The sequence below is a fragment of the Sarcophilus harrisii genome, chromosome 4 (assembly GCF_902635505.1).
Source record: "Sarcophilus harrisii chromosome 4, mSarHar1.11, whole genome shotgun sequence".
NCBI classification, from domain to species: Eukaryota; Metazoa; Chordata; class Mammalia; order Dasyuromorphia; family Dasyuridae; genus Sarcophilus; species Sarcophilus harrisii.
The window spans coordinates 409,535,538-409,553,158 of NC_045429.1; the positions used below are offsets into that span (position 1 = coordinate 409,535,538).

Sequence of the window (17,621 nt, forward strand, 5' to 3'; positions counted from 1 at the left end):
TGACTAAATGAAGTTTAAAAACCTTATCATTCAAGACCCCCATGATTTGGTGCCTTCTTCCATTTCTAGTCTTATACTACACTTCTCCCTTACAGATAGATCAATAGAACAATAATTAGAGGTGTATATATATGAATTCAAATATATCATGCATGCCTATATACAAATATGCATATATATACATATATATGTGTGTAGGTGTTATATATCCATACATTTCTATGATAGATTTTACAAATATGATAAATATAAATTTTTTACATGTACATATTATAGATTTTGCATAGAGATAGAAAAAATAGATAAGTAAGGGGAGAGAGAGAGAGAGAGAGAGAAGAGGAGGAGGAGGAGGAGGAGGAAGAAAAGGAGAAAGAGGAAGAAGAGAAGGAAGAAGAGGAGGAGGAGGAGGAAAGTATGATAGATTTTGGCCTGCCAAGGTCTTTCTTCATCCATTCTGTGACTGGTGGAGTGGATATCAGGTTTAGGTGACACTGTATATGTCCAGAAAATAATTTTATATAACATATAGGTTTGTTTTTTTAAAGATACTACTGCACCGCTTTCTCAAAAGAGAAGCTTGAGCTTTAGTCCTTAAACAGATCACATATTCTCTTTTAAGGGAATAGCTGGTATCCTAGCAAGCTAGTGCAGAATTTTATTACTATGATAGAGAGGGAAGGGTTGTGTGGCTGCAGAAAATGTAGGTAATGGATGGACCACAGTGGATTTCCTGAAATAATAATAGAGATGGAAACTGCCTATATTATAAAATGGTGTGTGGGACTTTGAACATGGTGCAAGTTTATTGCTAAGTCTTTAGACTTAGTCTGTAGACTTTGCTCTTCTTATCAAACAACAGCCCAGAAAAAGAGAGCAGGCTCTAGGGGAACACCACCATTTATGCTGCTTTTGCTAGCTTATGTTAGGGCCTGAATTTTATTCTTTGTGATTGGTATTGTTTTCACTTCTGCTCTTGGAATAAGGAAGAAAGTAGGAGGCACAAGGCCAAGGAACAGTCTGTCCAGCAAAGACTGATTTTATACATATTGATCTGAAGCTGCAAAATATTTTAATGCTGGCTGTTTCATGCTTCTTTTCCCAGTCTCTATTGCTGTCTGACAATTTGCTCCTTTTTTTAAAAAAAGTACTTAAATGGCAATATATAATTAAATATGCTATTAACAAAAACAGGGAGGGAAAACTTATAGCTGGTTATTGAAGGGGCAAATCTAGTTATATGAAGTTAATAGGTGGTATTCTCCACCCCCCTTTCCTCTTTCAGTGTCTTCCCCAATGGTTACCTGATACCTTTATTGCTACTCTCAAAGTGAACAAGATCACAAGATCCTCTTCCATGGCACTGTCTAAATGTTTCCTCCCAGAATACTGTCCCATATTCAATACTTGTCATAGTTCTTCACCACCACCACTGCCACCTTTATTAGATGATCACCTTATCTGATGAGGTAATCAGTACTAATAGTTTACTACAAGTTATTGAACTTGTGTAACTCCGCCCTACTTACACTGGTATGCAGAGATCTTTTGGAGACATAAGAACTTAATCCAAAGCAGTGATTTTAATGATAGGTGGTATAGTGGATAAAATGTTGATGATTTTAGATACTTACTAGGAATATTTATTATCCCCTTCATTAAATTATGAGTTATTTAAAGGATTATCACTTTGCCTGGCACATAGTAGATGCTTAATAAATGCTTACTGATTGAACCTGGGCAAGTCACTTAGCCTGCTTCAGTATCTTTATCTGTAAAATGGAGATAATAAAAGCATCTACCTCCCAAAGTTTTTGTGAGAATAAAAATGAAATAATATTTTAAAAGTGCCTTGCAAACCTTAAAACACTATATAAAAACTAGCTATTATTATTATTAATTTCTCTATGGGAAATGAGTGGTGATAGAAAAAGAAATCTGGGGTGAGTGGACTTACTAATGACCCAAACATAATATCTCCTCACATTCTTCATTCTTGTTACCTATGATTTTAGACCATTGTTTAAATTCAAGTGGCACTCAAGGAAAAGAATGCTCATTATCCCCTATATTATTCAATAGCATAAGTATATGTGTTCCTTGTTTTATTTGAATGTATATGCAGTTAATATCAAGTAGAATCCCATTTGAAGCTAAAAGACACCTTAGTAATTATCTAGGTTGACCAATCCTCTATGCCCTACTCTATTTACAATTAAGCAAAATAATGCCCAAAGATATAAGAATATTTGCCCATATGCCCAGAGAAAGAACTCTGGGTGATGACTAAAAACCATTACACTGAATTCCCAATCCCTATATTTTTGCCCACCTGCATTTTTGATTTCCTTCACAAGCTAATTGTACAATATTTCAGAGTCTGATTCTTTTTGTACAGCAAAATAACGGTTTGGTCATGTATACTTATTGTGTATCTAATTTATATTTTAATATATTTAACATCTACTGGTCATCCTGCCATCTGGGGGAGGGGGTGAGGGTGGGGTAAGAGGTGAAAAATTGGAACAAGAGGTTTGGCAATTGTTAATGCTGTAAAGTTACCCATACATATAACTTGTAAATAAAAGGCTATTAAATAAAATAAATAAATAAAAAGAATATTTGCCCATACTCATTTGCCATGAGTAAACAGGAAATTGAATCCAAAGCCTTTAGTTCCAAATTCAAGACTTGTTTAATTGTTCTAAAAAATGGTAAACAATTGACTCTCCAGGGCAAAAAAAACCTGTCTGCACAATACACTTTAAGCTCCATCTGCTGTATTAATATTTTCCCATCACTTTCTTAAGTCTAAACAATCAATAAAACAATAAACCAAGCCCTGCTTTGTATCATATGCCAATTTTCAAGTTGCCAATTTCCACACTGAAAACTTGCCCAGTAGTTCTTGAGCACCTGTCCAAGCTGGTTGCAGCATACCCCTGCTTACAGCCGTGTTACTCTCCAAGTATGAGCGAAGGGGATCTCATGTTACCTTAGCCACCACTACATAGATAACCTTGACCTCTAGCATCTTTCACAAAAGCCAGTTATGCAATCAGTTTCCTCACCTGTAAAATACTTTCTAGCTTTTATTTTCCTCGTAAAAGTGTTCACAAATATGTACCAGCATTCATGGCATTCCACAAAAGTACAACCACATTTTCCAATATTCTTTTGAAACTTGCTTAAGCTAATAAAAGTCACTTGCAATTCTGTCATAAGGATAACTGACTGGAGTGACAAAATATTTCTGAATATTTTTAAATATCAGTTTATTTGCGTGTTCTAAGAAAACAAAAAGCATTCCATATTACTGACTAATTTGAAGACTACCTTCTTATAGCCTAGTAGTCCAAAGATCTATAGGGATAGGGCCTGAATCTGTAATTTTAGCTGAATAAGGAACTTATAGAAGAGGAAACTCTATCAACCAAAGTAGGTCTATACCTTCTATGAAGTTTAAAAGGAAAAAGAATTGTCTAGACCCACAGCACTGAAATATTAACAATAAATCCAAAGTCATATAGTTTTTGCTAAAGCCCCTCTTCTGTAAGGCTTTGCTGATCTTGCTCAATGCCTTCCCCTTTGAGATTAGTATCTCCATTATTCTGTATATGTTTTGTTTACAACACATCTAATATAATAGTGTATATTTTAGTTTTGTACATAAATATTTGCATGTTGTCTCCCACATTAGACCAAATTTTTTGAAAGCAGGAAATATTTTTCTTTCCCCAGAACTTATCGCAGTATGTGGCTCCTTATAGGTGCTTAATTAATTCTTGTTGACCTGAGAATCAGTATATGTGAGAGGCACAATTTGAACTTAGGTCTTCCTAGCTTCTAGCCCACCTCTTAAATCACTATGACTAAAATCTTTAGGACAAAAAAGCATGAAATTCCTGAATTGTTAGAAATCTTTTCAAAGCATCATGAATTTAGAAGGGACCTTTTTGGCAATCCAGGCAAACTAGTTCTAGATAGCAATTCCTTGAAAATATTACAAACTTATTTTTTTGAAAAATGAGGTACATAAAAATTATAATTGGCCAAATGCAAAAAAAAAAAGCATGAAAAAACACAACCTTCAAAAGTAGAATTAATCAAATGGAAAAAAGATAAAAAAGCTAATTGAAGAAAATCACACATTAAAAACTAGAATGAGGCAAATGGAAGTTACTGACTCTATGAGACACCAAGAATCAGGCAAATAAACTAAAAAGAATGTAAAAATGGAAGAAAATGTAAAATACCTCATTAGAAAAACAACTGACCTGGAAAATAGATCTGGGAGAGACAATTTAAAAATTATTGGTCTACCTGAAGGTCATAACCAAAAAAAAGAGGTAGAACACTTTTCCTTGTCCTAAGTCAAAATCTAGTTCTCTGAAATGTCTACCTGTTAGAGTTAGAGTTCCTGAGGGCCAAGAAGAAAAAAGTCTGATTCCTCCTCAATGAGATAGCCATTGAGACAATCAACCAATAACTCTAAATATTATGAAATTTAAAGACAGTTTTCAGTGTTAGCAGTTTTCATGTCTTCTTCCTTTTCCTCCATCCCTCCAAATCTTCTCTCATCCCAGTCAAAAAAACACTGATTACCTCAGCCTATCCTCCCATAGCATGACTACTAATCTATCATTCTTTTTCCCCTGCACTTTGGCAGTGTATATTTTTGACATGGTTCACTGAGTTTTAGCAGAAGTTATGAAATCACCAGTCTATTTAGTTAAAGCCTCTCATCATTCACAAAACTAGTTATTTCCATCTTCCCTATTTTTCTATTTTTTTCCAGAGGCAACTCAATACTACTTTACTTTTTCCCCTGTTACACATTAAGAAAATTTTTGGCATTTATTTTTACAAGATTTTGAGTTCCAAATTTTTCTCCCTTACCCCCTCTTCTCTTCCAAAGATGGCAGGAAGTTTGATATAATTTATATACGTGCTACCATGTAAAACATATTTCCATATTAGTCACAGTTATGAAAAAAGAAACAGATCAAAAAGAAAAAACCATAAGAATAAATTAAGTGAAAAAAATATGCTTCAATCTGTATTCCAAGTGCATCAGTTTTTTAACTGAATATAGATAATATTTCCCTTCATGAGTCTTGTATACTTATCTTGAATCATTGTGTTGCTGAGAGAAGCTGAGTCAACATAGTTCATCACTATACAATGTTGCTGATACTGTGTACAATATTTTCCTGGTTCTGCCGATTTCACTTTGCATCAGTTCATACAAGTCTTTCCAGGTTTTTTCTGAAATATGCCTTGTTTCATTTCTTATCACACAAAAGTATCCCATTATATTCATATATCACAGCTTGTTCAGCCATTCCTCAATCATCATTTAAAAAAAAAAAAAAAAACTTTGACTTATGACAAATGGACTCCAGTCTCTTCCTTCTGACAGTGATTAAAGTCTGACTTCCTATTTCTCTAACCAAGAAGCTCCAAGTGCTCCCTAAAATCTGGATTCCTCTTAGTCTTTCAAGCTCTTCACAGTCTGGTGCCAGTCTACCTTTCCACTTGCATGTTCTTTTCCTTCATTTCACTGTGGTCCAACCAAACTGGCTTCACATACAATATTCTATCTCCACTCTTCACTCCTTTACTTTAGCATATCTGGAATTCATCTTTTGGAAGCTGGGATACATAGAAAGTTGATGTGCCTTCAGTGAGTTTTCAATCTTGCCCTCATAGAGCTTATGATCTATAAAGTTTAGATGCAATTCATTCTATATCTGTATCATTGAAATTGGGTTACAAAAACTCTAATTCTGACTCCTAACTTTTGCCTCTGAGACTTGGATGTAGAGTCATTTTTACTGAGTATTTATCATTTATTAGCAATCGTGTGCTCCCATGATTTTCCAAATTAAATGCAGTATTTTAAGCATCTTACAAGTGATCAGAAACAAATTTTTAATAAAAATGATCCAAGACTTCTATAAACACAACTATCATCTTCTATAATTAGCATGAGTAAGTAATTTGTCCATTTTAAAATATCCCATTTTTTTGAATCCTGTCTCCTTTCCCCACCCAACTTTCCTCACTCATCATCATAGCTTGTTTCAAAACAATTCATGCATCACTTATATACCATGCTTTTCCTAATCCTCTAGCTACTAATCCCTCTCTAAAAAAATTATCTTGTATTATAAGTGTATACAAAGTATCCATACTTTTCCTATGAATAGAATGTATACTTCCTGAAGGTAGAGAGTACCTCATTGTCATCTCTGAATTCCTTTGGGCCAGTGTGGTTGGTTGTCCTTCATGTTAAAAAGGACCAAAGTGACAGGACTACATCACGGTCAAGGTATAGTGTGTCCAACTGTGGCTGATCAGACCAATACTAACTCAGGAGGCTCTACCACAGCTTGGGTACAAATAGTCATATGAACATTTAGAGTGGAGGTGTCTCTAAATTTGTAACTCACAAATTAGTCTTCTGGCAAGTCATAGAGTTTTTATCAATAATTGATTAAACAACAATAAAAAATACCACTTATTAAACAATAAATGTGTTTACAACATTATGCTAAAAGTTGGGGGACATAGAAACTTTAGGAGTTTTCATAGACCCTATAACTTTGTCCTCATAAAGGTTATGATCTAGAAAATCTGGAAGTAGTTCATTCTATATTTGTATCATTGAAATTGGGTTACAGGAAAAAATGACAGCTGCCAATTAAACAAATACATCAGCTTCAGGAAGACAGATGGAAATTAAAGCAAGTTCTGATGTAGAAGACTCATCTGATCTTTACTACTATTGTTTATTAGTAATTGTTTATCAGTAATACTGTGTATAATTTCCCATTTAAATTCAATATTTTAAGCTATTTATTGTTAAGCCTTATAGGTGCTTAGCAATGGTTTTTTTTTTTTTTTTTTTTTTATAAAAATGATCTCAGCCCTCTATAGATAGCAGACCTGTCACCTCCTGTAAATAGCACCAGCAAATAATTCATTCTTCTTAAAATATCCTATTCCTTGATTCCTGCCTCCTTCTCTCCCCACTCCTACCTTTCCCCACTCACTATCACAGTTCCTTAAAACAACATTTCTCCTCCTGCCTCTAACAGGAGAAGAACTCATACTACTAATGTCAAAACTGCTATGGATCAGAGCCAAAGCATGAAGCCTGCCTATGGGAAAACATTTTTTATTGTTTTTATATATTACATGGATATGGAAGGTTTTCTTCTTATTATTTTATGCCCCAGAGGGGATTAAATCAGAATATTGAAATTCTGCATGATGGGCAAAGCAACACCAGAAAAACAAACAGCACCACCAAAGGCAAACACCCAAGGTGCTAAACTTAATTCTAGTGTTCTGTCATCAATATTACAAGGCAAGCTGGACTGCACCACAAAGTCAGAAAGTGGACATTGCCAGGTACCTTCTGCATTGATGGGCTTCCAAAGAGAAGGAAAAGAAAAGGAAAAAGAATAGAACATTCTGAAACTGATGAAATGCCCATTGATTTGATTTACCATAAATGACATTTTTCCTGTTTATGGGAACCCTCAACTTCAACTCGAAGCAATTCTGAATTAAGGTATTTCCACCCTCTCACCATCTGTGTAGTGCTGTCAATGGAAGCCTGAAATACAAATAACCACCGCTATGTATGTGAAAATATCCTTTGCATGTTATTTTAAATAATCATATTCTTTTCAGAGGCAAACTCCAAAAGAACTGGGTCTTCCTAGGCTAATGCTAACCCTCTTTTAAGAATCTTGTACAATTTCTACACACCTTCCCATATCCTAATCATCTTAAAAACATAAGATCATATCCTGTTAACTCTGCTTGGGATATTAGAGGTTTCTAGTTCATCTTTCTCTCTCTGTCTCTCTATCTGCCTCTGCCTCTGTTTCTCTCCCCCTCTCTCTCTCCCCTGCCCCCTATATGTGTACACACCCACACACCCATACATATATGTATATATACAGAGACATTTACATAGATATAAACTGATGGCTATTGATATTTATATAAATATGTAGATCTATACATGTGACTATTTACATAGATATATAGATACAAATATATTTATATAGATAAAATATGTAGACATAGTTATATAAAGAAAGACAGACAGATATATATATATATATATATATATACCTACATATACATGTAAATGCATGACTCCCTCATCTTTTGTTTCCTCATATGTGTGTGTTTATGCACACACACATATATGGGAACCACAGAAGCAATGTCCTCAAAGACCCATGGCTAGAATCAGATGACGTCCAAGCCCTTTTCCTCCTCTTAATTGCTAAGATCTCTAGTGTGAGAGGAGGAGCTAAGGCACCAACCTTCCAATATCCAGACCAATGTTCTTTCCTACAACATCATGCTGTCCCTTAAAAGCCTTCAAATCAGAACCTAGTAATTTAAATAATTTATCTTAGCCGCATAGAACACAAGATCAGTTATAAATCCTTGAAGGGCCATTAAAAAGGAACAAGCATTTATTAAGCATCTACTATGTTCCAGGCACTGTATTATGAGCTTTACAAATATGGTCTCGTGTGATCCTCACAACAACCTTGGGAGATAGGTGTTGTTATCTCCATTTTTATACTTGAGGAAATGGAGGCAGACAAAGTTTAGGGGCCTTGCCTAGGGTTACACAGATAGTAAATGTCTGAAGTTGGATTTGAACTCAGATCTTTCTAACTCCAAGTACAGTATTCTACTCACTGTGCAACCTAATTACATTTATTAAAAATTTAAATTAAAAAACATAAACATAAAACTGCCTTTTTAAAAAAATATGGATTCTAGGCACTCCAGAGAGAGAAATAACAAACTCAATGCTTGCTAATGAATGCTTTTTCACTTTTTTCTCCCTTTTTTTCTTTTGCAACATGATTAATGTGGAAATATGTTTTGCATGATTTTATATGTATAGTAGATATATTTCCTGCCTACTCAATAAGTAGGAAAAGAGCACGAGGGAAAGAGAATTCAGAACTGAAAAAGAAACATTTCAAAAATAAAATAATACAATTTAAAGAAATATGGAAGTATGAAGTGGATGATCAGATCTTTTCTGATGCTATTAGAGTTCATGCAGATTTGCACCACAAAGTTCCTTGATTGGTTCCAAGAACTACAGTCATTATGCCACACTTCTTTTCATATAATAGCTCACCAAAGAATAGAAGGTCCTAGGTTGTCTCATCTGGTTTAAGTCTGGCTGGTTTAGGGGAACCTCAAATACCATGCCCCTATAATTGCCTATCATATGCAGCTGCATTAAATAACATTGTGGGTTTATGGTATGACCTACCATTCTCAAGGGATGAATAACCAAACCACCGGATCATGATCCTTTGTACCCCAAACCAGAAAGGGTCCCTTTGGACTACCTAGTGCACTAATTCACTGAACCAATAAACCTCTCATATTATGTTCAATTATCATAAGCAGGAATGCTAAATTATCTTTTCCAAAGATAGACAGATACTAAAATGGTTTACTGGCTGACACCCAAGGACTCCATGCATTTGTGTTGCATTAGCCCCTTGTATTTGTGCCAAGAAAGAGATGTATAAGAATATGGTGGTAAGTTATTAAACAAACCACTGTATTGCCCCAACCAAAACTATAGTAAAAACATCCATTTCCTATTGAGAATTAACTTCTAAAAAAGGAGGTACAATTTCCCTGTAGACCTAAAGGACCTTTGTGCTTAAACAAAACTGATCCCAATTCTACATTTTCAGATTTTTGCTCAGATTCTCATCTTTCTTAGTGATGACTTCACTTAGTCAGCCAACATCCATTTTATTAAAGTGTCTCTCAGGAACTGTGCTAAGAGATGAGGGTTCAAAGAGAGTTGTTGGCCTCAAGAAGCTCATAATCCAATGGGAAAGACAAAGTGCCAAAAACTATGTATGATTAAGAAATGTACAAAATAAATTAGACATAATCTCAGAGGGAAGGCGGTAGGCTTGAGAAGGATCAGGAAAAGTTTTAGGCAGATGATGGCTTGTTACCTGAGACTTGAAGAAAATCAGAAAGGAGACCTCCAAGAGGAGGACATGATTGGATTTCTAAATTGTGTGAGCTGTACTTTTTGCCCAGCTTCCATATTTACAGTGTACTTTTCAGGCTTTAGATGCCAAAATGAATGAGAAATGTCTGTGTCATCTCTTTAAGACTTACCATTTCTAAACTAGTCTGAAAAAAAAGTTTTCTTTATAATAGGAAAAATATTGAAAAGAAAATTATTTGAATGATGAATTACTTGAAAAACATAGGGATAGGTGGGGGGAGGAGAGACCAAATAAACAGTCAGCCCCTCTATATCTCTCCTAAAAAAGACATTTCAATAAATGGGCCAAAAGACAGAGCTTTAAAAGGTCACAATCATGGCCAATTTTGGTGAGTTGAACATTTGATATTTTCAGAGGCTGTGGCAATCTGAAGCATTAAAACAATCCCAGCCGAGGAGATAGCATTCTAAAGAGAGCTCACGGCTCCCTCTTTCTTTTCTTTAGAGTAGTTCAGGGAAGGCCCTGCTTTGTGAGCACTTGAAGCCAGCAGGCAGACAGGCTGCCTCCAAGGTTAGAAGGAAGGGTGCCTCCTCTGGTTCTACAAAGATAGCCCCAGGTGGAAAGCCTACTGCTTAGGACATGATTTGTAAATGATGTTAAGCAGGGAAGGAAATTCCTTCTGGTAGCAGGGATACTTACAATGCCATTTCAAACTGTTCAAGCCATTTTTTCTTCAAATCTTTTGTTTTGCAATAGAATTCCAGTCCATTTTGTCCTTGTGTATGAATGAGATAGAAGCCATAAGACCACTGTGGAAATGAATAATTAATTCATTGATTAATAATAATGCTATGTTTTCTTGTTCACTGGAACCCCACTAACATCCTTTAAAAAAAAACCAAGATAGCTGCTCACAAGTGCCTACCATGACTATCTTACAGTGGCAGCAGCAACATCACAGTTGATCATAGTGCACAGAATTAAAAATAAATTTCTTAAACCAACAACAAAAATAAATAAATAAAAATAAAGCAGTGCATGCCTGGAGGTAGAATGGAATAGTGGAAAGGAAGGTGTAGAATGGAAGTAAATAAGCATTTATATAGTGAAGGCACTGAACTAGCACAATTATTATCTCCTGTGACTTTCACAACAATTTTGAGAAGCAGATGCTGTTTTAATACCTATTTTACAGTACAGGAAAATGAGAAAAATGAGGGTTCAGTGATTTACCCAGAGTCATATAGCTAGTAAGTGTCTAAGGCCAGATTTGAACTCCAGGTCCAAGGTTCTATTCACTATGCTACCTACCTTTAAACTTTGGTACCTTTAGAGTCAGGATGATTTATGTTTAAATCCCAGCTCTAACACTTGATGGCTGTGTTACTTTGGACATGTCATCTCATTCCTCTGGGACTCAGCTTACTCATCTCTAAAATGGGGGAGTCAGACTAATAGCCTGTAAGGTTTTCTTCTATTTCTAAATGTATGATCTCATGATGCTCAGTTCCTATGATGTTACTGACTTGAGTCTGAAGTCTGGTTTTACTACTGTACTACCTATATACTTACTTTGAGTAAGTCACTTAAGTTCAGTCTCAGTTTACTCATTTAATGTCAAATGAGAAGGTTAGACTGAATGGTTTCCAGAGTTTTGGACAGCTCTAGGTCTATGAATGCTTTAAGACTTGCAAAATGCTTTACATACATGAGCTTATTCAATCCTCCCAGAAACCTAGTGAGACAGGTGCAATTACTGTTTTCATTTTACTGCTGAATACACTAAGACTAGCAGTGAGTAAATGCACCAGCCCCAATTAGCTACCCAATCAGCAAATACTGGAGACAAGTTTTGAGCCCTTGCATTCAAGTCCATGTTTCTCTATTTAATAATCGGTCAAGACATTGATCCCCAATTGATCCCACCTCAGTTCATTAGCTAGAAATCTTGAGCATTGGGCTTGATGATCTGCAAAAGCCCTTCTTAGTTCTATATTTATGTTGCTGTGATTCACCACTTCCAATTACCTCAATTCTACATACCATCTGCAGCCAAATCATTTGCAGAGAGATTCTCATAAACTCTTAAGGTCCCCGAACTAACATGATCACCCATGCTGTAGTTGTTTGGTTGATTCAGCCAGAGTCATGGCTTTTCTTTGTTCACACTCAAGAATATATATTATCACTCAATCATGTCAGGAGAATCTCACAAGATCTCAGAAGTTCACATCTTAGATATTGTTCATGTCACTTGAAAAGTTCCCCATTGATAACATTTGTCAGTATCTAAGATGACACTACCTTTTTGTTTTCTTTGTCAGTTGTAGGGTTGTTGGCAATTTTGTACTGCTGAAGATCTATTATTTCCTTCATCTCATAGTTATCACCTTTCCTTTTGCACACAATGACTGCCAAGTCAAACAAGAAGATATGCCTGTGAAAAACAAAACAAGAGTGAAATGACAAGAGATCCCCTGGAATGCAAGTGGGTTGTTCTCTAAAGCAGGCTTCACCATCAAGCATCCAAAGATCACTGTAAAAAAGGGCTTACAAGCTGCAATGTTAAGCTATTAATAAACACTTCATGGACAACTTGGAGTACTTCTAAGCGAGGTACCCTGGTCCTTAAATATTCATGGGAATGGTATGGCTCCATTTCCATGCATCACATTGAAAACTTACTTCCTTGGTAATGAAGTCTAAATTGGACTCTTGCCTGTCTCTTAAGGCCTTATTTAGACAAAGCAACAGAAAACAGGGTATTAAGAAGAAAGGTTGTCTATCCTTAGAATACTGCTGAACTGATTACTAAATAGAACATTATGGGATCATCTTTTTTTATTATTTTTCTCCTCACCTGTACCCAACAAAAGTAATTTTAAAAAATGTTTATCTTTATTATTTTCTTTTATTCTCTTCAGATACTTAATCATTCTTATTAAGACACATATGATTTCCTCACCTTTCTTGTTTGGTGTGTTTGTCTAAAGTTGTTATTCTGATTTCCCCATCTCCCTGAGGTCTTCCAAACACCAAGACAGGCTGATTCTAAAAACATAAAAGGTAGGTTTCATTCTTACACAGACACATGTAAACAGAAATGATACTTGAAGGGGGAGGGAATCTCTTCCTGCCCTCCCCAGGACCAATATATAGACACTGAAATCATTTCATACTTTTAAAGCATGGGGTCCAGAAAACCTGAAAGCAAACAATGCATTTGAAAATGAACTTGCCTTTCTTGAAATTGAGGTATCCATTGTAGAGACAAAGGCAAAGTAGAGTTTTTAATGGGAAAATCAGATCTCTTTCCAGGTCAGAAAGAGGATTAGATCAGAAGAATTTAAGTTACATGGGATCTAAAACATAAGCTTATTTCCTTTTGAAAAGGTGAAGCTTTTGAAGCTGACCTGATTAATGACTGAAAATCAAGAGAGATGCTTTCCCAAAGCAGATGTCAATCAAAGTGGGCAATTGAAGAAAACTGGTAATAGAGAAAAAAACACTCGGAAATGTATTATTCTAAAGGCAGTTCCAGGAAACTTATCCCTCATCTCCCCCTCATCTTTTTGGAGATTAAAAAGTCACCTACCAGATTCTCTATGGATAATTGAAACTGCTTTATTTCACGGAGGGTCTCATTGTCTCTCTTCACCTCATTTACATATTGTGCCAAGTCCTAAAGAATACAAGCAAAAGTTTAAAAAGAGCACCAACAGTGATAAATGGAGGAAAAGATGCATTTTTTTAAATTGAATGATTCTGACAACATAAGTAATCAGCATAATCACTGCCACTTTCTAATGACCACCAAGAGACTTGTATTATTGTGCCATAGTTTCCTTTTATTGTCCTGCCTCAATTTCCCTAAATTGTTCTGCCTCAGTCCCTTGAATTGTTCTGCCTCAGTCCTCCTGGTTGCAAACCACCCCCCTCTTGACCATTAGGACTGATATAACTTAGGGCTGGCTATTCTAAAGTTATAAACTCTAAATGTGTAAACTCAAGATAAGGGGGAGTTCAGACATCCTGGCTCCTAAGTCCTCTTATCAGAATTTATGGTCCTATCCCCCAACCTGTTAGAACCGGATTGATGGTTTCTTCTTGGAAATTCCTGCCATTTACCAATGTTCAGACTCCATCCCATTGCCTACCCTGACCTATGGAAACATATATTCCATTGGAATTTCACGTTCGATGCTGACTCTAAGGCTGTTGCTGAAGCTGCTGCTGCTGCTGAATGCTTTGAGACATCAGCCCTGAGACCAAAATGGATCCTTTGGTCCCAGAAATCTCCCTCTCAGAAATCCAAATAAAATATTAAAAACTCTCTAACCTCTATCTTGCCTCAGTTTCTCCAACATTACAGTATCTCACATACATAAGGCATCTCAACAGGGAATTTTTAGAAAGTGATATATCTATGGTACAGCTGAGGAACCTATAGCTATTCTTTCTTTACCTTATCTCTGTTAAGCCCAAGAATATCATTGCCTTTAGAGGGGTGCTCTGTAGAATAAAGGAAAGAAAAATAGGTCGGCATGACCTATTATGAGTGTTAAAAACTGGGTTCTACAGAATTAAATTTTTTACATAAGTAATGGGCATGGGAGAGAGGAGGGGATGAAACACACAAAGAAATGACTTAAAAGTTTGGAAAAGAACTTGAGCTGAGCTGTATTATGCAACCACTTATTTCTCCTAGTTAACCAACAGGGAGTAGCCAGTCAAGAAACAAAATTTAATTCTGCAGATCTAAAAAAAGGAGAGAGGTCAGAAACTAAAAGGCAAGCAAGTGGATAAAGATGAACCCCAAATGCCTACCTATCATGATCCTCCATGTGCCTTAACCTATTTAAAAATGTCTTTTCTTATTTTAGAGAAAACAATATTAGCTAATCTGTCTGTACTGTTCCTAGCTATTTTTATTATATTTGCTCTAGATTTCCTTGTGTTCTGAGTTCTTCTCTTGCCTCTTTATATATTTAATTCATCTAAACAGCAGTGGGTCTCTGTCAGAAAGCGATCCTGAGCATTGTTTAGAATGACTGAATTTCCATATTGAAAACAATGTATTTATAAACAGGGAATCTGTATACCCTAAAGGTTAACAAACAGCTGTGTCTTTTATAGCCCCCTACCAATGGTGATATTAAAAAGAACAGCAGGAACTAGGATTGAATCCCACAAGAAAAGATAGAAAGGAACTTTGCCTGATGTTATAACAAAAGTCACATTTCACGTGTGAACGCACCTTTCAGTTATGTACAATTGCTATCTCTATTGATATTTTCATTGAGCATAATCAGAAAGTGATTTTTGGTACACTTGCTTAGCTCTCACATATGCTTATTATATTTGGAAAAATAAAACACTATTAAAAATTTAAAAATAAACTTATGCTTACTTGTTGTGTTTAAGAAAAGAAGAAAGAAAGGAAGGTTTTCTTAGAAATGAAATTCAATTGTTTCTCCAATACATCTAATTCACATGATTGAGTGAGTTTACATAAAAAAAATTTTAATGACCATAATTCTTTAACAGCATATTTGCTTGTTGAGAAAGGCAAGGCTCAACTATCAATTTGTCCTTAAAGGGGGACCTGAGGTTCCTATGTGAGCACAACCTCAATATGAACCAACAGTATGATGTGATGGCCAAGAAAATTAGTTCATCTTCAGTCTATAATAAGAGGATAGTTCCAAGGAATAAAGAGCTGATGACTTCACTATATTTTACCCTGATAACACAAGTAAGTTATTGTGTTCAAATCTGGAATCCATATTTTAGAAAAGACAAAGCAAACCAGACTTTGAGTTTATACCATATGAGAATCAGTTGAAGAAAATAGACTGAAGACTAGACTGAAGAAATTAGACTGAAGAAAAAGGGCAGCTAAATGGCTCAGTGGATAGAGCACCTGGCTTGTAAGAATTTATTATCTTCATGAGTTTAAATGTGGCTTCAGACATTTACCAGATAGACAAGTCACTTCATTCTATTTGCCTCAGTTTCCTCATCTGTAAAATGAGCTGGAGAAAAAAAAATGGAAAACCACTCCAGTATCTTTGCCAAGAAAACCCCAAATGGAAACAATCCAACAATAACAACAGATGCCTTTAAGTACCCAAAAGGCTATTTTATGGAAGAGGAATCTGGCTGCTTTTGCTTCATCCCAGAGGGTATGACAACAACTGCAAGGCAACAAATGTTGAATTGAAAGAGGCAAATTTGGGATTGACATACAAGAATAATGAACAATTTAAGCTATCCCAAAGTGGAATGGGCTGCTTCAGGAGGACATTTGACAATGTTATTGAAGGGCTTCAAACAAAAGTTGCTTGGTTTTCTGTGTGTATGTGTCAAGAGAATTCCTTTTCAGGCATGGTTGAAGCAGATGGTCACTTCCAACTTGAAAATTCTATAATTCTCCCCATGTAAATTCTGCCAAAACTGGCAATGTAAATCAAATTATTTTTATTAGTATCACTGTTATTTCCTTTCAAGGCCTTAAATATAGTCAAAGTGATTTCCAGGTTAAATAATCTGTTTTACATTGTTTAGACATGTCTATGAAACTTTCTATAAAACTCCATTTGTATGGAAGTTATTAAGAAATCTCCACTACTATTAATGAATTTTGTTTTGTTTTGTTTTGTTTACTAAATTGCATCAATACATCTAAAAGTTTCTAAATCTACTACAAACATATTTATCATCATCACAAAGGGGAAAAAAAGGATATTTCAAGATAGTAACTTTTGAGATATATTACAAAGATCTCTACATTTAAACCCAAGGACAAGTCTTTATCTCCTGAAAGTATTATTTGGTATTTATGAGTTATGTGACCTTGAATGAATAGTTTGACTTCTCTAGAACGCAATTGCCTCATCTGTAAAATGAAGGTGTTTGACTAAATGACCTTTAAAGCTTAATTCTACTTAAAATCAATGATTCCATATCTTGTGATAAAAGCAAGGATCTGAAGCCCCTCACTTACCTTCATTGCATCAAGGGCCTGTTTGAGGTTTGCCTTCTCAAGGGGATCAGTTGTGTGTTTTACTAGTTCCTGTTAATATATAAGACATCAATATTTTTTTAAAACAACTTTTTGTTATGTAAGAAATAAACAGAAAGCTCTTTAATTGTACAAACACAGAAATATGATTATTCTTTTTTATATTTATTTATTTTTATCTTTTTTATTTTCAAAATGTATGCATAGTTTTCAATGTTCACACTTGTAAAACTTTGCATTCCAAATTTTTCTCCTTCCCTTCCTTAGACAGCAAGTAATCCAATATATGTTAAACATGCAATTTTTCTATACATATTTCCATAGTTATCATACCGCACAAGAAAAATCAGATCCAAAAGGATAAAAGCTGAGAAAGAAAACAAAAAACAAGCAAACAGCAACAAAAAATGGTGAAAATACTATGTTGTGATCCACATTCAGTCCCCATAATCCTCTTTCTGGATGCAGATGACTTTCTCCCTCATAAGTCTATTGGAGTTGGCCTGAATAATCTCATTGTTGAAAAGAGCCAAGTCCACTGTATAATCATCACATAGGCT

General features: G+C 35.2%; 1 protein-coding gene across 1 annotated transcript in view; it reads right to left on the reverse strand.

Moving 5' to 3' along the window:
• The window catches only part of VAV3 (vav guanine nucleotide exchange factor 3), a 449,592-nt gene that overhangs the window by 191,773 nt on the left and 240,198 nt on the right, over nt 1-17,621 (reverse strand). Inside the window, exons 11-15 of the mRNA XM_003769710.4 lie at nt 17,044-17,112; nt 13,633-13,719; nt 13,003-13,088; nt 12,342-12,474; nt 10,737-10,846 (exon numbers count right to left, since the gene is read on the reverse strand). Coding sequence (XP_003769758.1) covers nt 10,737-10,846; nt 12,342-12,474; nt 13,003-13,088; nt 13,633-13,719; nt 17,044-17,112 — 485 coding nt within the window. The remainder of the gene's footprint in view (nt 1-10,736; nt 10,847-12,341; nt 12,475-13,002; nt 13,089-13,632; nt 13,720-17,043; nt 17,113-17,621) is intronic.